Here is an 18537-nt window from a genome sequence, read left to right on the forward strand (position 1 = left end):
ATATGAATTAGGATTCAAAGATTATTAGGGAAGGATACGATCAGTGCCTTGGAATATCACACAACCTTTCACCAATTCTCCCATGATGCAACCAACTGACCAGATATCAACTGAAAGTAAAAGTGAAATGATAAAATTATGAAGTGTTATGAACTAAAGCAGAAAACAAAAAACATTTTTACATTTAAAACATAACAATGCATAAAGTAAAACAGCTAACATGTTTTGGAACAATATGGATAGAAATAATGATCTAATTACAAATTTTAAATACCAGAACACCAATAAAAGTACACAACACACACACAACACATACATGTCAGCCTTATTTTGAATAATCTGAACTTGCTGAAAGAGCTGCAAAGGATACAATCTCTTCCAGGAAACAGGACCTTATGGAGGACCATTTCGGCCATTATGCACCCAACAGACCAGATATCCACTATTAAATATTAAGTGTAATGGGGATAAAAATTAAACATTTTTTTAAAAATCTATACATATATTTTCATAAAATAACTGCACTGTGAAGGAGTTATTGACAAATATATTGCATATGTTTGGGAATCAGTCAAGAATTTTAAATGCCAAAATACACCCAAAGAATTGAGTTTGGGTTTTCTGCAAATTATACATGGTAATACTTTTTTTAAGTACCCATATATCCTATATACATCTACCGATAAAACCAACCATTTTATCATTAAATTTCCAATTGCCATGTAGCAATTCAGGAAATCAATTTTATCATTAGCTTTCATTCTGTACTCATGAAGATATTGCAGAAAGTTTCTGTCAACTATTATGTATATGGTAATCAAGGACAGAAGTCCCATTTTTACTGTAAGCAATCAGCAGGTACTTCCCATATAGTGCTGAGAACTAAAGTTGCATAAGTGAGCAGCTGGGTCAAGTGTGGAACTGTTACTCACGAAAACTAAAGCTACTTCCTACACTAGGCCAAAGCATGAGATCCTCTTCATTCCAAGGGACTATTTCGTATTGATGGCTGAGTTAGTTATATCTGATATGATATGATATTATGCCATCTCCATCTTCAAAAGAAAGACTCCTTCTTAGAACAACCTAGCCAAACTGACTCAGGTGATTTACCTCACAGGGCAAGAAAACTAAGTTACAGTCTGAAACCAGTAAGCTTGTGGTAAGACAGTGAAAAAAATAGAAAAATTTAACCATTGATCAAGTACTCCAAATATGTCACTTCTATTCTGTAACTTACCATTCTCTTTGTATCCCATGCCAAGAATAACTTCTGGTGCTCTATAATATCGTGTTACTACATATGGGGTCATCATGAAATTTGTACATGCTGTTCTTGCAAGTCCAAAGTCAAGGATTTTGAGAGTACAATCTGATTTTACTACTATATTGCTTGGTTTTAAATCCTAAGGACAAAAAAATACATCCAGTTAAATGCTGAAAAAGTAGTATAATCCTTAAAAGTCAGCACATTATTAGGCTGCCATACATGACAAGCAAAACCTATTGATCAATTAATCACATTGAACAGATGCTGACAGGTGTCATGGATGCTTTCCAGCTGATTGAGAATTCCAATGAACCATGCTCTCAGTTACCTCTATTCAAAAAGTTATTTGTAACTGAAACTTTAATCCCATTTTGCCTTGGCAGTGGCATATTTTCAACAGCTGGAAAAGCACTTACACTTCTTTGTAATTTTATCTAGTGTTTATTGTTTACTAATAATACTGACAGCATAGTCCACATTGAGGAACTCCAAAGCGAACACATTATTTTAAAAATTAATGTTAAAAAGTAGAACATTAAAGTGGGCTATACAGTATTAAATTATTAACTCTAATTCTGAATAAAATAACAGGTAATAGTTAAGAACATGCAGAATTGGATAGGGACTAATGTAGGAGGTGCAGGGGGAGACACTAAATTTCATCTTAAGAACTGGATGCCTGAAATTCAGAGAGATGGCTCCTACACCATTACAATCAAAAGGCATCACCATCTTTTTCTACTTAGTGGATTCCCCTTTTCTGGAAAAGAAAAAAAGAATAATTTAAGGTGAGAAAATATAGAGAGGGATTGTAGCAAATCAAAGACAAAAATATCTAGCCATCTCCGACCGGAAGCAATGTGTGTTGACAGGGGGACAGAGGTCGTCCCTGAGGCCACTCACTTGTGGGGTGCCACAGGGGTCGGTCCTCTCGCCTCTCCTGTTCAACGCATATGTGAAGCCGCTGGGTGAGATCATCCGTGGTTTTGGGGTTGAGTACCATCTCTACGCTGATGATACTCAGCTGTATATTTCAACCCCAAACCACCCCAACGAGGCTGTCGAAGTGATGTCCCGGTGTTTGGAGGCCGTCGGGGTCTGGATGGGGGACAACAGACTCAAACTCAACCCCTCCAAGACCGAGTGGCTGTGGTTGCCGGCACCTCGGTTCAGCCAGCTGACTCCATCGCTGGCCATAGGGGGCGAACAGTTGTCCCCTGTGGAGCGGGCGCGCAATTTGGGTGTCCTCCTTGATGCCCGGCTGTCAATGGAGGACCATGTGGCAGCCGTGGCAAGGGGGGCATTCCACCAGGTTCGCCTGGTGCGCCAATTGCGCCCCCTACTGGACCGGAGTGCCTTGCGCACGGTCACTCATGCGCTGGTGACGTCTCGCCTGGACTACTGCAACGCCCTCTACATGGGGCTTCCCTTGGGACGCGTCCGGAGACTGCAGCTAGTTCAGAACGCAGCCGCGCGGGTTATTATGGGAAGTACCCGTTACTCCCACGTAACACCTCTCCTGCGCGAGCTGCACTGGCTACCTGTAGCCTTTCGGGTGCGTTTCAAGGTATTGATCACCATCTTTAAAGCGCTCCATGGCGGAGGACCTAGTTATCTGCAGGATCGCATCCTACCACACACGTCCCTGCGACCTATCCGCTCACACAGGGAGGGCCTTCTCCTGGTGCCGTCCGCTAGGCAATGCCAGCGGGCGACACCTAGGAGTAGATCCTTCTCTGTGATGGGCCCAACCCTCTGGAATGACCTCCCCCCCGACATTAGAACCACTACTGACCTCCGCTCCTTCCGACAGAAACTGAAGACACACCTGTTCCGACTGGCTGGTTTGGCATAATTTACAACGTCTACCCCCCCCTGGCATATACTTTTTACTGGCTTTTAGAGGGATAGTGTATAAATTGTATGATATTTTAAATTTTATATTGTTTATTTATTAGCTGTACAGTTTTGGTCTATTTTATCCTCCTCCTATGCATACATGTATTTTATTTGGTGTTTTTTAATACGGACTGTACACCGCCCCGAGTCCCTTTCGGGAGAGGGGGCGTTATATAAGTGCTAATAATAAATAAATAAATAAATAAATCTGTACGTTTCTGTAAGGCTTGGTGATTCCATAATATTAGTATTAAAAGTATACAAACATTATGAATTTAAATGCAGGTATCTAACAATATCACGTTTACATTTCAAATATTTCCACTCCAGGGACGTGACCGGAGGCTGGATTATATGTGACAATTAATGGATCCTTAGGACACAAGGTGGTGCTGCTTGCCATGAAGGAGGAGGAAACAGTACAGACTGTCCTCAAGAAGCAAATAACTTGGGAGAGCTGACGTCGCAATGGCATGACGTGCGATCTTGGTTTATCCGAGATCGCAGTCAAATTTCTGCCGCTGGAGGGTCCATTTGGACCTAAACTGTCCCGCAGAGACGGTGATTGAGAAGGGCACCTCCTGCTGATCTCAGAGACACCGCAAAGTCCCTGAAAGATCCAGGAATAGCCCTTTTTTTTCCGGCGACAGAAACGCAACTAATGAAGCTGCTGAAGTTGGGACAGCTCTGGAATGGGAAGAAAGTGGAAAGAGAAAGTGGGTCGAATTGGTGAGGAAATTTTATTATTAAAGGAAGAGACTACCCAAGAAAAAAAAAAGTTAAGATTGAAGATAGAAGACTGTAGGCGGTGAGATTGATCTGCATTGAACTTAGTGTGTTATCTAGTTTCTAAATTTTTTTTTCACGGATGGAACTTTTGCAGGGGCTCTCTATTTTTTAAAGTGAATGGATTAATTCTTTCTTCTTCTTTTTTCATTTTTGAAATTTTTTTTATAAAGAGGGTTGTAATAAAAGGAGGAAAAGCAGTTACACTGCCACTTAGAGGCTGGAGGCTGGATACATTGTTTTTTCTTCTTTCTCTTTGATCACCTGAGATTCAAGGTTCTTTCAGTTTGTTTACAGATAGTAATAGTAGGAAGAGCACAAGTTATTTATACAGATGCCTTTTGGAAGTTCACTACCACTAGCTATTGGAGGGGAGACAACATTTTGACTTGAAAGATAATAAATGAACCTGTTTGAAGTTTATTAAAATAGCCTTGAACCTTATAGTGGCAGTGTCTGTAAAACTGAAAGAATGGCTCAGCAGGAAAAAGAAACTGTAACATTGCAAATGATTATGTTTGAAATTCAAAATCTATTAGTTGTGACAGAGAGAATTGAAAAGAAATTGGAGAATATAGAATACAAAACAGAAAAATCTGATGGAGAAACTGAGGATGTTTACCAAATGAAGAAAGTAGAGGACAAGTTCAAAAGATGGAAGAAAAAAAATGAGCAAAGAGATAAGAAAACTGTGGATAAAGACAATAAGTGAGCGTAGTTGGTAATGGCAAGAGCAGAATATGGAAAGGGGAGATAGATGGATTGGAACTCTACATCAGACTTCAAACCACAGAAGAAGAAAAGAGAGAAAACTGGATGGAGATATTATCTTGACAGAAGCACTAGTGATAACCAAAGATAAGCTGATGGAAAGAACAGATGTTGGGTTTCAAGCTTTTATGAGATATGAAAGGAACAACATGTTGCCAAGAGAAGTTTATACAAGATTTATTAAGAAAGTAACTAGAACATTAATGCTACCAATGGAAAGAGATATAAGACCGTACTATTACTGAAAAGATACAGGTTGATGCAATGAAAATGTATAATAAAAAATTAAGCTAAATTTAGTTTACTAGTAGTATGTATAAAATGAAGCGACAATAGCTATAGTTAAATAATGATTAATAATGATAACAATACATATAGATATATTAGTTTGATAATATGAAATTTTATATAACAACACATGGAGATTATGAGAGGAGGTTTAAAACCTTTATCTAGAATGTTATAAAGATGTATTGTGATTGGATGATCTTAGGATGATTTAATAGAATGTTATCATATAATTCTACTCTAGATTTTGAATTTTATATATAAAAGGATGTAAAAACAATTATAATCAAATTAATGTTGAGATATAATAATTGTGATATACATGACTATAGATGAATTTAAGATATGCAATTTGATATGAAAAGCAGGTGGTGACTATGGAAGAGATGCATGGAAATACTGTAACCAACTGACACACTTTCTACAATTTGTAATGGAAGATGGTTTTTTTATTTTTATTTTTATGTTTGTCCTTGTTTAAAAACAAATAAAAATTGTTTTTTAAAAAAGAAGCAAATATTTTGATTCTCATTATATATTTTAATATTATTCCTATAAGCTGTTGAGAGCCACTTTTGTTTGCATTGGAACAGAATAAATAAATTGTGAAAAATACCTGGGCATTCTTCACCCTAATGTCAAAATCCACAGGCAAGTATCAAAGCAACAGTATAGCTCTAAAAATATTACCCAATTACAGTATTTTCGGAGTATAAGACGCACCAGAGTATAAGACACACCAAGGTTTTGAACAACAAATTTTTTAAAAAAGTTTTTGCACTCTGCAAGACTCCCCAAAACGGCCTGTTTTTCATTAAAATGGGCCCGTTCTTTTTTTCAAAAAAAGGGGCCTGCATAGCCTTTAGGAAACTTATAGAGTGCACCTGGGGGAAGGGGGGGCAAAAATGCCCTGTTTTTGGCTCATTGCTGTCTCCCCGGCCCCCAGAAGCTCTCTGAAAGCCTCCTACAAGCTATGCACGGCCATTTTAGTGAAGGGGCGGGGTTTCGGGAGGCAAAAAATGCTGTATTCAGTGTATAAGACACATCCAGATTTTCAGCCTCTTTTTTAAGGTAAAAAGGTGCGTCTTATACTCCGAAAAATACGGTATGTATTTTGATAAAACCATGGCAAGTAAGATTTTTAGTAACAGTGGATCTAAATAATCCATAAAAATTAATGGCATTACATACACTTTTAATTTTTGCACAGGTAGATAAATGAACTAGAGAAGATTTATAGAAGATATAGACACAACAATGTAAAATAAAAGTCAATTAGTATGATTATAACAGCACTACCTACTCTGTGGATGATACCAGCTGAATGAAGATGTTTGATTCCACACAACATCTGGTATAAAAGATAGGACATTCTTTCATGATCCAGTTCCATATGAATAACTTGGCATAAATTAGCATCCATCAATTCCATAACCAAATACCTGAAATATTTTTTAAAAGTAATTAACATCTATTCTATTTCATGCATACACGGGTCAAGCCATCAGTGTATTTTCTTCAATATAAAATAATTTCAGTACAATAAATGAAATAAAACAGGCTTAAAATTATAGTACAGATAGCCCTTGCTTAATTAACACTTGGGACCAGCAACTCAATCACTAAATTATGTGGTCACTAATTACATGACCATGATGGATTTCTGAATCATTTCCCATTCAGTTATTAAGCGAGGAAACACATGACCACAACTTGCAATTTTACTGTTGGCTGCTGCATTGATTTTCCTTATTGGAAACTGGCTGTGAAGCACAAAAACATGACTGGAAAACACTCTGATTTAGTAAGTTCCTGCTGATTGTGAAGTGTGTGAATCTTGATCATATGACTACATGGATCTTGTGATGGTCATAAATGTGATGGCTGATTGTAGTTACTTTTTCAGAAGCATGGTAACTTTGAATAGTTGCTCTGTAGCAGGGGTGTCAAACTCAATTTCATTGATGGCCAGATCAGGGTTGTGTTTGACATTAGGGGGGCCAGGTGGACGTGGCCAGCTTGATGTCACTCATGTCGAGGCTGCCTGTGGTGGCCTGAGCGATCTGCCAGCGAAAATGGACCTCAGGTGGACTGCATGCGGCCCACACGCACGCAGCCCTCCTGAGCTTCATTTTTGCTGGCAGAGGCACCACAAGCCAGTCCTTTGCTGTTTCCAGGGAGCCCCCGCGGGCCAGATCTAAACATCCCATGGACCAGATGCGGCGTGCAGGCCTTGAGTTTGATACTCCTGCTGTACAGGGTTGTCATTAAGCGAGGACTACTTGCATGTTTATGCAAAAATCATTTTAATCAAGGATTGTCATAGTGTTTAAGAGTCAGATATGCACTTTTTATTTTATTTTAAAACTAGAAATAAAAAGCACTTCATATAAATGGAATAAGAAACAGAAAATTACAATTAAAATGAAATAGTTGGTTAAAGTGTAAAACCTGAAACATTTAACTGAATTATTAATTTTTTCTCCATAGAAACTCTGTTAGGTCAGGTGGGTGAAGAAAGACTAGCCAAACTCAAACTCTCGAGTTTCAAACAGCTTGAGAGTAGACTAGCAGCTAGATTTTCCCAGTGCCCATCAAATATCTTAAATATATGACTCTAGCTTAAAATTGAATAAACCAGGAAAACAAATTGGCAATAGAAGAGAATATTTGTAGCTCAGGTTTGAAGGGGGTCCTTGGTGATCTCTGAGCATGGTTGTTTTCTTGCAAATCCACATTAAGTAACACCATCAGTGCTAGTAGGGAGTGGCCATTAGTATATACACCAAGAGCAAACCCAACTTCCCACTAGCACTGATGATGGTAGTAGTTTGGGTAATGAAACATTTAAGAAAACAACCAAGGTCAAAGGAAACAAATTGCATTACAAAAGCAACTTGTAAATCACCTTCCGTTTCTAGCGAAGGTTGTTGAGAATGTGGTGGCGCAGCAGTTTCCACGACACCTCGACGAATCCGAGTATCTAGACTCACGCCAGTCCGGCTTCCGACCTGGGTACAGCACAGAGACAGCCTTGGTCGCGTTGGTTGATGATCTCTGGAGGGCCAGAGATAGAGGTTGTTCCTCTATCCTGGTCCTATTAGACCTCTCGGCGGCTTTCGATACCATCGACCATGGTATCCTATTGCGCCGGTTGGAGGGGATAGGAGTCGGAGGTACCGTTTTGCGGTGGTTCGGCTCCTACCTCTCCGACCGGAGGCAATGTGTGTTGACAGGGGGACAGAGGTTGACCCCGAGGCCACTCACTTGTGGAGTGCCACAGGGGTTGGTCCTCTCGCCTCTCCTGTTCAACACATATGTGAAGCCGCTGGGTGAGATCATCCGTGGTTTTGGGGTTGAGTATCACCTCAACGCTGATGATACTCAGCTGTATATTTCAACTCCAAACCACCCCAACGAGGCTGTCGAAGTGATGTCCCGGTGTTTGGAGGCCGTCGGGGTCTGGATGGGGGACAACAGACTTAAACTCAACCCCTCCAAGACTGAGTGGCTGTGGCTACCGGCACCTCGGTTCAGCCAGCTGATCCCATCGCTGGCCATAGGGGGCGAACAATTGCCCCCTGTGGAACGGGCGCGCAATTTGGGCGTCCTCCTTGATGCCCGGCTGTCAATGGATGACCATGTGGCAGCCGTGGCGAGGGTGGCGTTCCACCAGGTTCGCCTGGTGCGCCAATTGCGCCCCCTACTGGACCGGGATGCCCTACGCACGGTCACTCATGCGCTGGTGACGTCCCGCCTGGATTACTGCAACGCTCTCTACATGGGGCTGCCCTTGGGACGCGCCCGGAGACTGCAGTTAGTTCAGAACGCAGCCGCGCGGGCTGTGATGGGGAGTACGAGGTACTCCCACGTAACACCTCTCCTGCGCGAGCTGCACTGGCTACCTGTGGTTTTCCGGGTGCGTTTCAAGGTGCTAATTACCATCTTTAAAGCGCTCCATGGCACGGGACCTAGTTACGTGCGGGATCGCATCCTCCCACATACATCCCTGCGGCCAATTCGCTCACACAGGGAGGGACTTCTCCTGGTGCCGTCCACTAGGCAATGCCAACAGGCGACACCGAGGAGTAGGGCCTTCTCTGTGATGGGCCCAACCCTCTGGAATGACCTCCCCCCCGACATTAGAACCACTTCTGACCTCCGCTCCTTCCGGCAAAAATTGAAGACTCACCTGTTCCGATTAGCAGGCCTGGCATAATTACAACTGTCCCTCCTGGCAAATGTATTATATCTGGTTATTTTAGGGGTTTTTTAATTTACTGTATCTATTTTAGGGGTTTAAACTTATATTTATATTAGCTTTGTACAGTTCTTTTAATTGCATTTTAACCTCCTCCATGTCAACTGTCAACTGTACATATTTAACTTTTTTATATTTTGTATGAACTGTACACCGCCCCGAGTCCCTTTCGGGAGAGGGGGCGGTCTAGAAGCATTAAATATAAATAAATAAATAAATAAATAAATGTGCAGCACAGCAAAAATACATTGTATCTCAAAAGCTCAATTGATTTTTCTGAGGTAAGGAAGGTGGAGACCCAAAAAGTATTTTTCAGTAATTTCTCCTATTCTGTGGACTAGTCTCCCACCAAAGACTGGAGCAATTTCTATTGTGTATTTGTATTTTTATCGTGGATTTTTATTTTTTATTAATAACTAAGAGTTCTTTGGATTACAACTACAGAAGATTAGATAGATAGATGGATGGATGGATGGATGGATGGATGGATGGATGGATGGATGGATGGATGGATGATAGATAGATAGATAGATAGATAGATAGATAGATAGATAGATAGATAGATAATGATAGATGGATGGATGGATGGAGAGAGAGAGAGATTTTTTTAAATGGCATGTTGTCCATAACAAAGTAGAATATAGTTAAAACAAGAATCTGAACAGGTTATTTTACCCCAAAAATCATTTCCAATATGCACTTTAATGGGAAAATAACTTGTCTTACTACTATTCTTAGCTGTGCAGTGATATAGACAGTGCAGTGAAGAAATCTGGCATATCTGGCATATATAGAAACCCTAAAATATTTCATTTGCCTAGTTTGTGTTAAAGGAATTTTTTTCAGTGTTATTGCAACTTGTATCTTTAACAATTAGGTTTGTTTAGTAAAGATTAAAACTACTTGTATCTTTAACAATTAGATCTGTTTAGTAAAGATTAAAAATGAACAAATTAGATAGACAGCAGACAGATATATATACATACATTTCTCATAGTTACTGAAATATCATTAAGGATTCATTAGGAAACATCATATGTTCAGCTTACTGTTGGTCAAATTGTACATTTCTGGGGGAAACTAAATAAATTAAAAAATAAACTTACACATCTTGAAATTCTTCTAATGACTTCTGTGGTGTAAATACATTTAATAGACTAATTATCTGTAAAACCAGAAGTCAGATAGAAATAAACAAAATTAGCACAACCACAAAATTGCATAATGATATAATAATCAGATCATTCAGTAACTGTTAATATGAAGCATTCTGGGAGTGCTAAGATCAAAGAATATACAGTAAAATATAAAGATTCTAAAATACTGTAGTAAAAATGCAGTAATAGAGTATAATCAATTCTATATTAGTTTGGAGAAAGTCACAAAACCATAAAGAGCAGTCAAGATGTTATTGTCTAAACCATTTTAATAAATTTGTAGAAATATTGTTGCAAATTTATGATGCAAGCCAATGAACCATCATTCCACTTTAGCAATGCTTGGCAAAATTAATATATATGTTAAATAGATTTTTATGAAAAAGCTGAACTTTTTTAGTTTCCTCTAATATAGTAATAGATCTTCTGTGTTTCAACAATATTATCTTAATTTCTTATATATTGTTTTGTATGGCTGCACTGAGCACATAATTATATCTGAAATTTTACAGTTGAAGTATATATTAAAGAAAAAAACCTTCTCAAACAGCTTTCAGAGTGGATTTATTACAAAATAAAACAAAAGCTAATGTAAATAAAATTATTTTCAGAACAATAAATTCTATACATTTCTCACCTTATAAAAAGCAATTCCTATGATTATCATAATTCATTAACATTGGTGAAAAGTTTTAATGCAAATTATTAAGATTTACTACATTGACATTATCTTAGACTGTAATGACAACTGACAGATACATTTACTTCAAAACTGTAATGTAAATGTTTTCAGATATTCTATTAACACTCAAATCTACTATTATCATGAATCATTAAACTTTTCTGTCTTTTTTTTCTGAGTGCTTTCATGTCCGAGTTAATTTCTAGCAACTGCATAGACAATCCCTGCAGTTTTTCAGGCAAGCTTTCAGAAGTGGTTTGCCATTGTTTGTTTTCTAGAGTCGAGAGAGAATGACTGGCTCAAGCGTTTTATTTTATTAGCCACATATAAAAGCTTATTTGTATAATTCCAAACCTCAGTATAAGCAATCTATATGCTATTAAAAATATTAAAATAAATGAAATTAGCAACAATGTAATTCAAGCTGCGGGGCTAATACGTCATATCAGTAATTATATTAAATAAGCCTAATGCAAGAAATGGTTGAAAATCTCTGAATAAAAACATACAAATATGTTTTTATTGACATTATTGTTAAATATTTCTCACATTTCCAGATCCCCCCTCTCTCTCCCTCCCTATACATACATACATACATACATAATGTTATTTGATAGTCATTTGATTTAAATATAAAATACATATTTTCAATATATGCTATATTAAATTTACTCACATTTTTGTGATTTACACACTTTAGAAGCACTAGTTCTCGGTAAGCTCGCTTTGCATGGGTTTGATTCTGGAAAGGGCGACTTAGCTTCTTTACAGCAACATTTATTCCAAGAACAGTATCAAATGCAGCACTGAAACATTGAAGCAGAAACATTCTAGCTCAGGTTCTTTGAAAACAAGACTAGTATACACTGAAAGCAATGATAACTTGAGCCAACTAAAATTTGCCAGCCAGCAACCTGTTCTGAGCAGTGCACATAAAACTCCTGCTTTCCCAACAACCAGGATCATGACCACCATACTGTACTGCTAAGCTGAATAAATGGGTATAGGAGTAAAGAAAGGTAAGATTAGTATCCAGTGTGCATGTAAAGGAAATTCTACAGGGGTAGGGAGACAAACAAGCATCAGTGCAGTTACTGTACAATGATTGCCTAGAGCTCCAGAATCAAGCAAGGATTCCCTCCAATGACTACCCCCCATGAATTTTAAAAGTATACCAAGAACTTTCTGTCAAAGGGTTAAACAGTCCCAGGTGAGATGGGAACCCTGGATAATCCAGCCCCAGAAAAAAACATGTACCTATAGCAACTCTTCAACAATAACATTAAAACAGTGGTAATATATGTCAGATTTTGAATAGCTATTCATTGGTCCATGAATTTCTGCATGGATAACAGCACTGGCATAAACATACAATTGTAAGTTACGAATTGTGTAATTGCCAAGGATGTTACACTGCCACAATGCTAGCTACCTTCCCTCATCTGATCCCTAATCTAAATCCATCTACTTTGTTTCTTACCATCTTTAATTTGCTCAAACATTTGTTCCTACAGAGCTATATAAATCATCTGGCTGGTTCCTTAAAGTGAATGCTATGAGTCAGGTGCTGGTTTTTGGATGAGTTATTAAAATATAGTCTTTGCTTAATGACCAGTGCTTGGCAACCAGCTCAAATTTACAACCATTTGAGAGGGTCTATGGAAACATGGCTGATTTTCAGGGATTTTTGCTGGTTGCTTGTGTTCACTCCCAGTTTTCAACGAAAAAATCCACTGGAAAAAATGGACTTGCTTAACTACCATAGCATTCACTTAATAACTGCCGCAAAAAAGGTTGTAAAAACAGTCACAGTCACATGGTGACCTGCTTAAGCCACAACTTAATGATCATAATTCCTGGTTCAATTAGAATTGTAATTTGGGGATTACCTGTACAGTGCTGTACAATTTGCATATGTTTATTTTGGTAGCCTCATAAACATGTCGTATTTTCCCATATCCCTTTAGGCTGAATGACTGTCATGGTTGGGGTGGGAGGAGGTTGGCACTGGGAAGACCCAGCTACAAACCATCTAACAATTCTCTTATATATGAAGTATTTAAAATTTTGGCAATTGTAATACTTTTACTATTTTACTGTTCCTAGAGGTGGATTATACTTTAGCAGTTGTTTATATTAGTGTTTGCAAATAAAAGATGAAGACTCTCAAGTCAAGCTTGTTTCCTGAGACTTGATTAACACATTGTAGCAGCTTGCTTATTAGCAATATCTAACTGTTTTGCCATTGTCAATTGCCAGATTATTTTTGAATAATTTAGCATACAGTCCTAAAATTACTTGGGGGCTCCCCATACAAATAACTCTACTAAATGTCTTTGGAATTAACCAAGAAAAGATAGGTGCTGCTATTTGTTTGCTTACTCACCAAACAATGCCTTGAGCCCCAGAGCCAATAGGTTTCAATTGCTGGTAGCGTTTTAGTACAGTGAATGTTGAATCTGCAACTTGAACACTGTAAAACTGTGTGTCACATTTATTCTCGCTCATGTTGTAGTGTCATGTAATCTTTATCTCAGAATTTGGCAGTTTTCAGGATCTGTGTAAAAAGAATTTTTGAAATGTGAAACATCTTTTAAGATAGATAAGGTAACCTTTATTGTCACTTTTTACTGTGGCACACATCAAAAATGAAATTCTGTTGCCTGCTCTCAAAGGAAAGTATACATATACCCATACACATACATAACAGAGATATGAAAGCTGAAGAAGCTTCTTGGATGAGAAGCGAAACATCTTCAAAGAAAAACCAGAAACTCCAGTTGCTTCTTAAAAAAGGATCTTTGGAATCTTAATTTTCCTCCTTCTTCTATGTATTTAAAATGGACAGTGAGATGTGTGTCTGTGTATCTCTCTCTCTCTCTCTCTCTCTGTGTGTGTGTGTGTGTGTGTGTGTAGTATGTGTATATCTGTGTTATGTATGTGTATGGATAGATGTATGCTTTCCTTTGAGAGCAAGTTCAGTTGCCTCTTGAAAAAGTACCTTTGGGACAACCATGACCTGGACGACTGAAAATCTCCACAGGCAGGAAACCTGAGAGTTCACAAGGTTGATACTATATGGAACGAAACTATGGCTTAATCTAGTTGTTCTGCTTCGGATACAATGAAGCCTCCTTCCAGAAGGTAATGTGGAAAACAGATCATGAAGAGGATGTGTAGCATGCCAGACAATCGTGCGGACCTTGCTTAAGCATCACTTATATACCATGTCCTGGATAGAAGGGAATGAACTACCAATTATCTTTTCTGCCATCCTCACCATTTTCTGCACTGCCTTCCTGTCCAAAGCAGTAATGCTTCCAAACCAGACAGTAATGCCATATGACAGGATGCTCTCAATTGTCCCTCTACAGAAAGTGGTAAGGGCAGGAGAAGGAAGATGAACTTTTCTCATGTGACAGAGAAAATGCAGGCACTGCTGAGCCCGCTTCACCAGTGTCTCACTGTTGAGCGACCAAGCTAGCCTACTCATTGGCTGCACAAAAAGTTCTAATAATATTCATAAATTTTAAATCCCATATTCTTATCCCGAATCTAGATATTTCTTTGTACTAGAAAATTTTAATATTTTCTAATGATTAACATTCCCCAATACTCTAGGACAGTGGTGGGCAACCTTTTTTTTCAACTGAGCCAAATCTCGCCAAAACCACAATTGAAATTTATTTTGAGAGCCACATTTTTAAAACCGAAAATACATAGGATGGTACACTGTTTTTAGTTTCAATAAACTCTGGCATTTGAAGCATTCAAGTCTTAAAGCTGTCAAGTTGCAAGACCCTTGCACCCCTAACCCTTTAGAAAAAAAAAAACCAGGGGTCTTCAAACCTGACAGCTTTAAGACTTGTGGACTTCAACTTCCAGAATTCCTCCTCCAGTCATGTTGGCTCAGGAACTCTGGCATTGAAGCATGCAAGTCTTAAAGCTGTCAAGTTGCAAGACCCTTGCACCCCTAACCCTTTAGAGAAAAAAACCCAGGGGTCTTCAAACCTGACAGCTTTAAGACTTGTGGACTTCAACTCCCAGAATTCTGAGAATTGAAGTCCACCAAGGGCATCAATCATATTAGCCCAGGGATCTGCAAAATTGGCTCTTAAGACTGGTGGACTTCAACTCCCAGAATTCTGAGAGTTGAAGTCCACCAAGGGCATCAATCATATTAGCCCAGGCAGGGATCTGCAAAATTGGTTCTTAAGACTGGTGGACTTCAACTCCCAGAATTCTGAGAATTGAAGTCCACCAGTCTTAAAACAGCCAACTTTGCAGACCTCTGTGTTAGCCCAAAGCCTGGCGCTGGGCGGGCCTTGCTCCCCCATTGGTGGAGCCCCAGGAAGCGAGGAGGGAGAAAAAGAGACGGAGGCCAAGGAGCTTCTCCCTCCCCCGCAAAAATCTTATCAGGGAGCCGGCGGGCAGTAGCAAATTAGCTGATCACGCGGCGTGATCGGCTAATTTGCTACTGCCCGCCCGGCTCCCCGGTTAGATTTTTGCTGGGAGGAGGCGGGGGGGAAGCTCCTTAGCCTCCGTTTCTTTTTCTGCCTCCTCGCTTCTTGTCCCCGCCCGACTTCAGGATCCTCCCTAATCATTGTGGGTCGAAAAGAAAAAAGGGAAAGAGGCGCTTGTTTTGAAGTGCCCGAGAGGAGGGAGGGGAGCGGGCGCCCGGCACACAGAAGAGCCACATTAAAGTGTGTAAAGAGCCGCATGTGGCTCGCGAGCCGCGGCTTGCCGACCACTGCTCTAGGAAGTCAATTTAGGACAGAAGCCCAATATTATGAAGAATTTTTATAAGGATAATTTAACAGTACTTTATCACAAATAAAAACGTATTATAAATTAACTGAAAATAAATCTATACTTCGTTGCTATTACGACGAACCAGATTTCTGATATTGCTAGGGATCCTCTTGCTATGGCGCCTAAATAAAACTTGTGAAGTTATTGCTTTGGTCTGAAACCATATTTGTCTTGAATTACAGTAAATATTAGCAAAAAAATAAATAAAAGCAATTCTCTAAACAGCATATTTTTCCTTTTCTGTGCTTTATAAACAATATGTAGCAATAATTAACAGAATTCAAAGTAACCATTATGCTAAAACTCAGATCCAAACTGCCAAAGCATTGTATTAGAGAAAATAGAACTGCTAGTATTTTAAAATATTAATTAATGCTTTGCCAGCATACTGTTCTGTTTTTCTCTCAATTGATGAATATGTTTACATGAAAAACTGCATGCAAAGATTCTACATATTTCCACTGTATGGACATACGGAGTACCTCTTGTTCTCCTGCATATCTCAGATTTATTCCACAGAATGCAAGAGAGAGGATTGAGAAAACTGATCTGCCAGCAATGTCTGTAAACTTGATGGATGGACACAACTGGATATAAAGGATATTTTTCCTTTATAAATAAATAAGTTTCAGATATATTAAATGAGCAGGAAGAGACTTCTGTGTCTCTACTCTGTTGACAATATTTGTATTGTATGTCATCATCTAGATCAGGATGGACAACATTTGAATATATAATTCAAATTACATATACAATTCAAATTACATATACATATACAAATTACATATACAATTCAAATTTTATATACAATTCAAATTACATATACAATTCAATCCCCCAACCTCACAGAGGAACCATATAAAGTTATCCAATGGTGTGATGGTATCATTAAGGTGGGATTTATTTCAATAATCTTTTCAGGGTTCTTTTCATTTCATAAAGCAATCTTTTCATTGCTGTATTTATTGAGAATCCTTTTATGCAGATTCGGTTTTTCAACTCTAAACAACATACAAGTCAGAAAAAAATCAACAATGCAGAAACAATGACATTTCATATTATTATAATTTGGGCAATTCACAATTTCTAATTTTTTTAGTTTGGGAAAGCCCCCAAAGCCAAAAACTGACTACTTTGAAACCAAATTTTGATTGTACAATGTTAAAACTGGAAGTTACAATGCAAGTACTTGTACAAGGGCCAGTCTTTGACTTGTAATAGTTAATTTAGTGACCAAAGTTACGATGACACTGAAAAAAAGGTTATTTAGGACAACTGTGTGACTTTTCACACTTATCACTGCTGCAGTCTCTCCATGGTCACATGTTAAAAATCCACACACTTGGCAGCTATCTCATATTTATGACAATTGCAGTATCCTACGGTCATGTCATCAGCTTTTGCAACCTTCTGGCAAGCAAAGTCAATGGGGAAGCCAGATTCACTTAACAACTGTGTAACTAACTTAATAACTGCAATGATTCGCTCAGTGACGTGCGGTGAGGTTTATGGCTGGTTAGGCTGGTGACGTCATCAGCCTCCAGCACACATGATCCCATTCCCCGCCTTCCTGAGCGTGCTCCGCCGGCTCGCGCTCCACAGTCCTCGAAAGCAACTGGAGAACGATGAGAACCTTCCTGCCTCAGCTGGACTTTGCGCGCTCCTTGCGACTGCAATAGACGTCCAGAAGTGGCAGGGGCTGTTGGGCTGGAAGCCCAAACCCCATTAGCCACAAAAGCCACTTCTGGACGTATACTGCAGTCGCAAGGAGCGCATGAAGTCCAGCAGAGGCAGGAAGGTTCTCGTCGTTCCCCAGTCTCTTTCGTGGCTTGTCATCCAGGAGTGCCGACAACATTTCTGCCTCTGCAGCTCGCGGGCACGGACGGACGGAGGTAGCCAGAGTGGCGCTGAGGCAGTCCGGCAGGCGAGCGACCAAGGATCAGGCTGCCTGATCCTCCATCACTCGCTCTTTCGTCCGCTCTGGCTACATCCGTCCGGCCGCGCCCGGGAGCTGCGGAGGCAGAAATGTTGTTGGCGCTCCCAGATGACGAAGCCACGAAAGCGACTGGGGAACGTCGAGAACCTTCCCCCAGTCGCTTTCGTGGCTTCATCATCCGGGAGCGCCGACAACATTTCTGCCTCCGCAGCTCCCGGGCGCGGCCGATGGATGTATATAATATTATAATATTATATATATATATATATATATATATATATATATATATATATATATATATATATATATATATATATATATATATATATATATATATATATATATATATAGTATATAATATTATATACTATTATTTCATGAAGAGAGGTGAGGCTCTGCCTCCCTTGCCTCCCCTGACCGCACGTCCCTGGATTCGCTTAACAACAGTGTCAAAAAAGATCTTAATGGGACAAAACTCACTTGACAACTGTCTCAAAATATGTTGCTAGAGCAATTTTTTTTTGTTCTGCAGTAAAGACAGTATTTGTATGGTTGCTTGCCAGATGAGGAAAGAAAAGAGCTTCTTTGATATAACTTTGCAAAAGCAGCAACCATTGCATTGAAACAAGTGTTTTGCATGTCTTCTATGCACATGGGAAGAAGACAATTCTTTGA

At 39.1% G+C, this 18537-nt stretch overlaps 1 protein-coding gene across 7 annotated transcripts in view; it reads right to left on the bottom strand.

Moving 5' to 3' along the window:
• Nucleotides 1-18537, bottom strand: part of MAPK9 (mitogen-activated protein kinase 9) — an 84505-nt gene that overhangs the window by 55731 nt on the left and 10237 nt on the right. For all 7 annotated transcript variants that reach the window (XR_014174433.1, XR_014174434.1, XM_081942006.1 and 4 more), the window contains 6 exons: nt 13501-13671; nt 11791-11920; nt 10382-10440; nt 6318-6456; nt 1241-1406; nt 39-110 (listed from right to left, as the gene is read on the bottom strand). Coding sequence is in view for 5 of the 7 variants with exons in the window: in XM_081942006.1 (XP_081798132.1) it covers nt 39-110; nt 1241-1406; nt 6318-6456; nt 10382-10440; nt 11791-11920; nt 13501-13622 (688 nt within the window). In the remaining 2 variants the exon portion in view is untranslated. The remainder of the gene's footprint in view (nt 1-38; nt 111-1240; nt 1407-6317; nt 6457-10381; nt 10441-11790; nt 11921-13500; nt 13672-18537) is intronic.

This window comes from Natrix helvetica (assembly GCF_964273705.1).
Source record: "Natrix helvetica genome assembly, chromosome: 1".
Taxonomy (NCBI): domain Eukaryota; kingdom Metazoa; phylum Chordata; class Lepidosauria; order Squamata; family Natricidae; genus Natrix; species Natrix helvetica.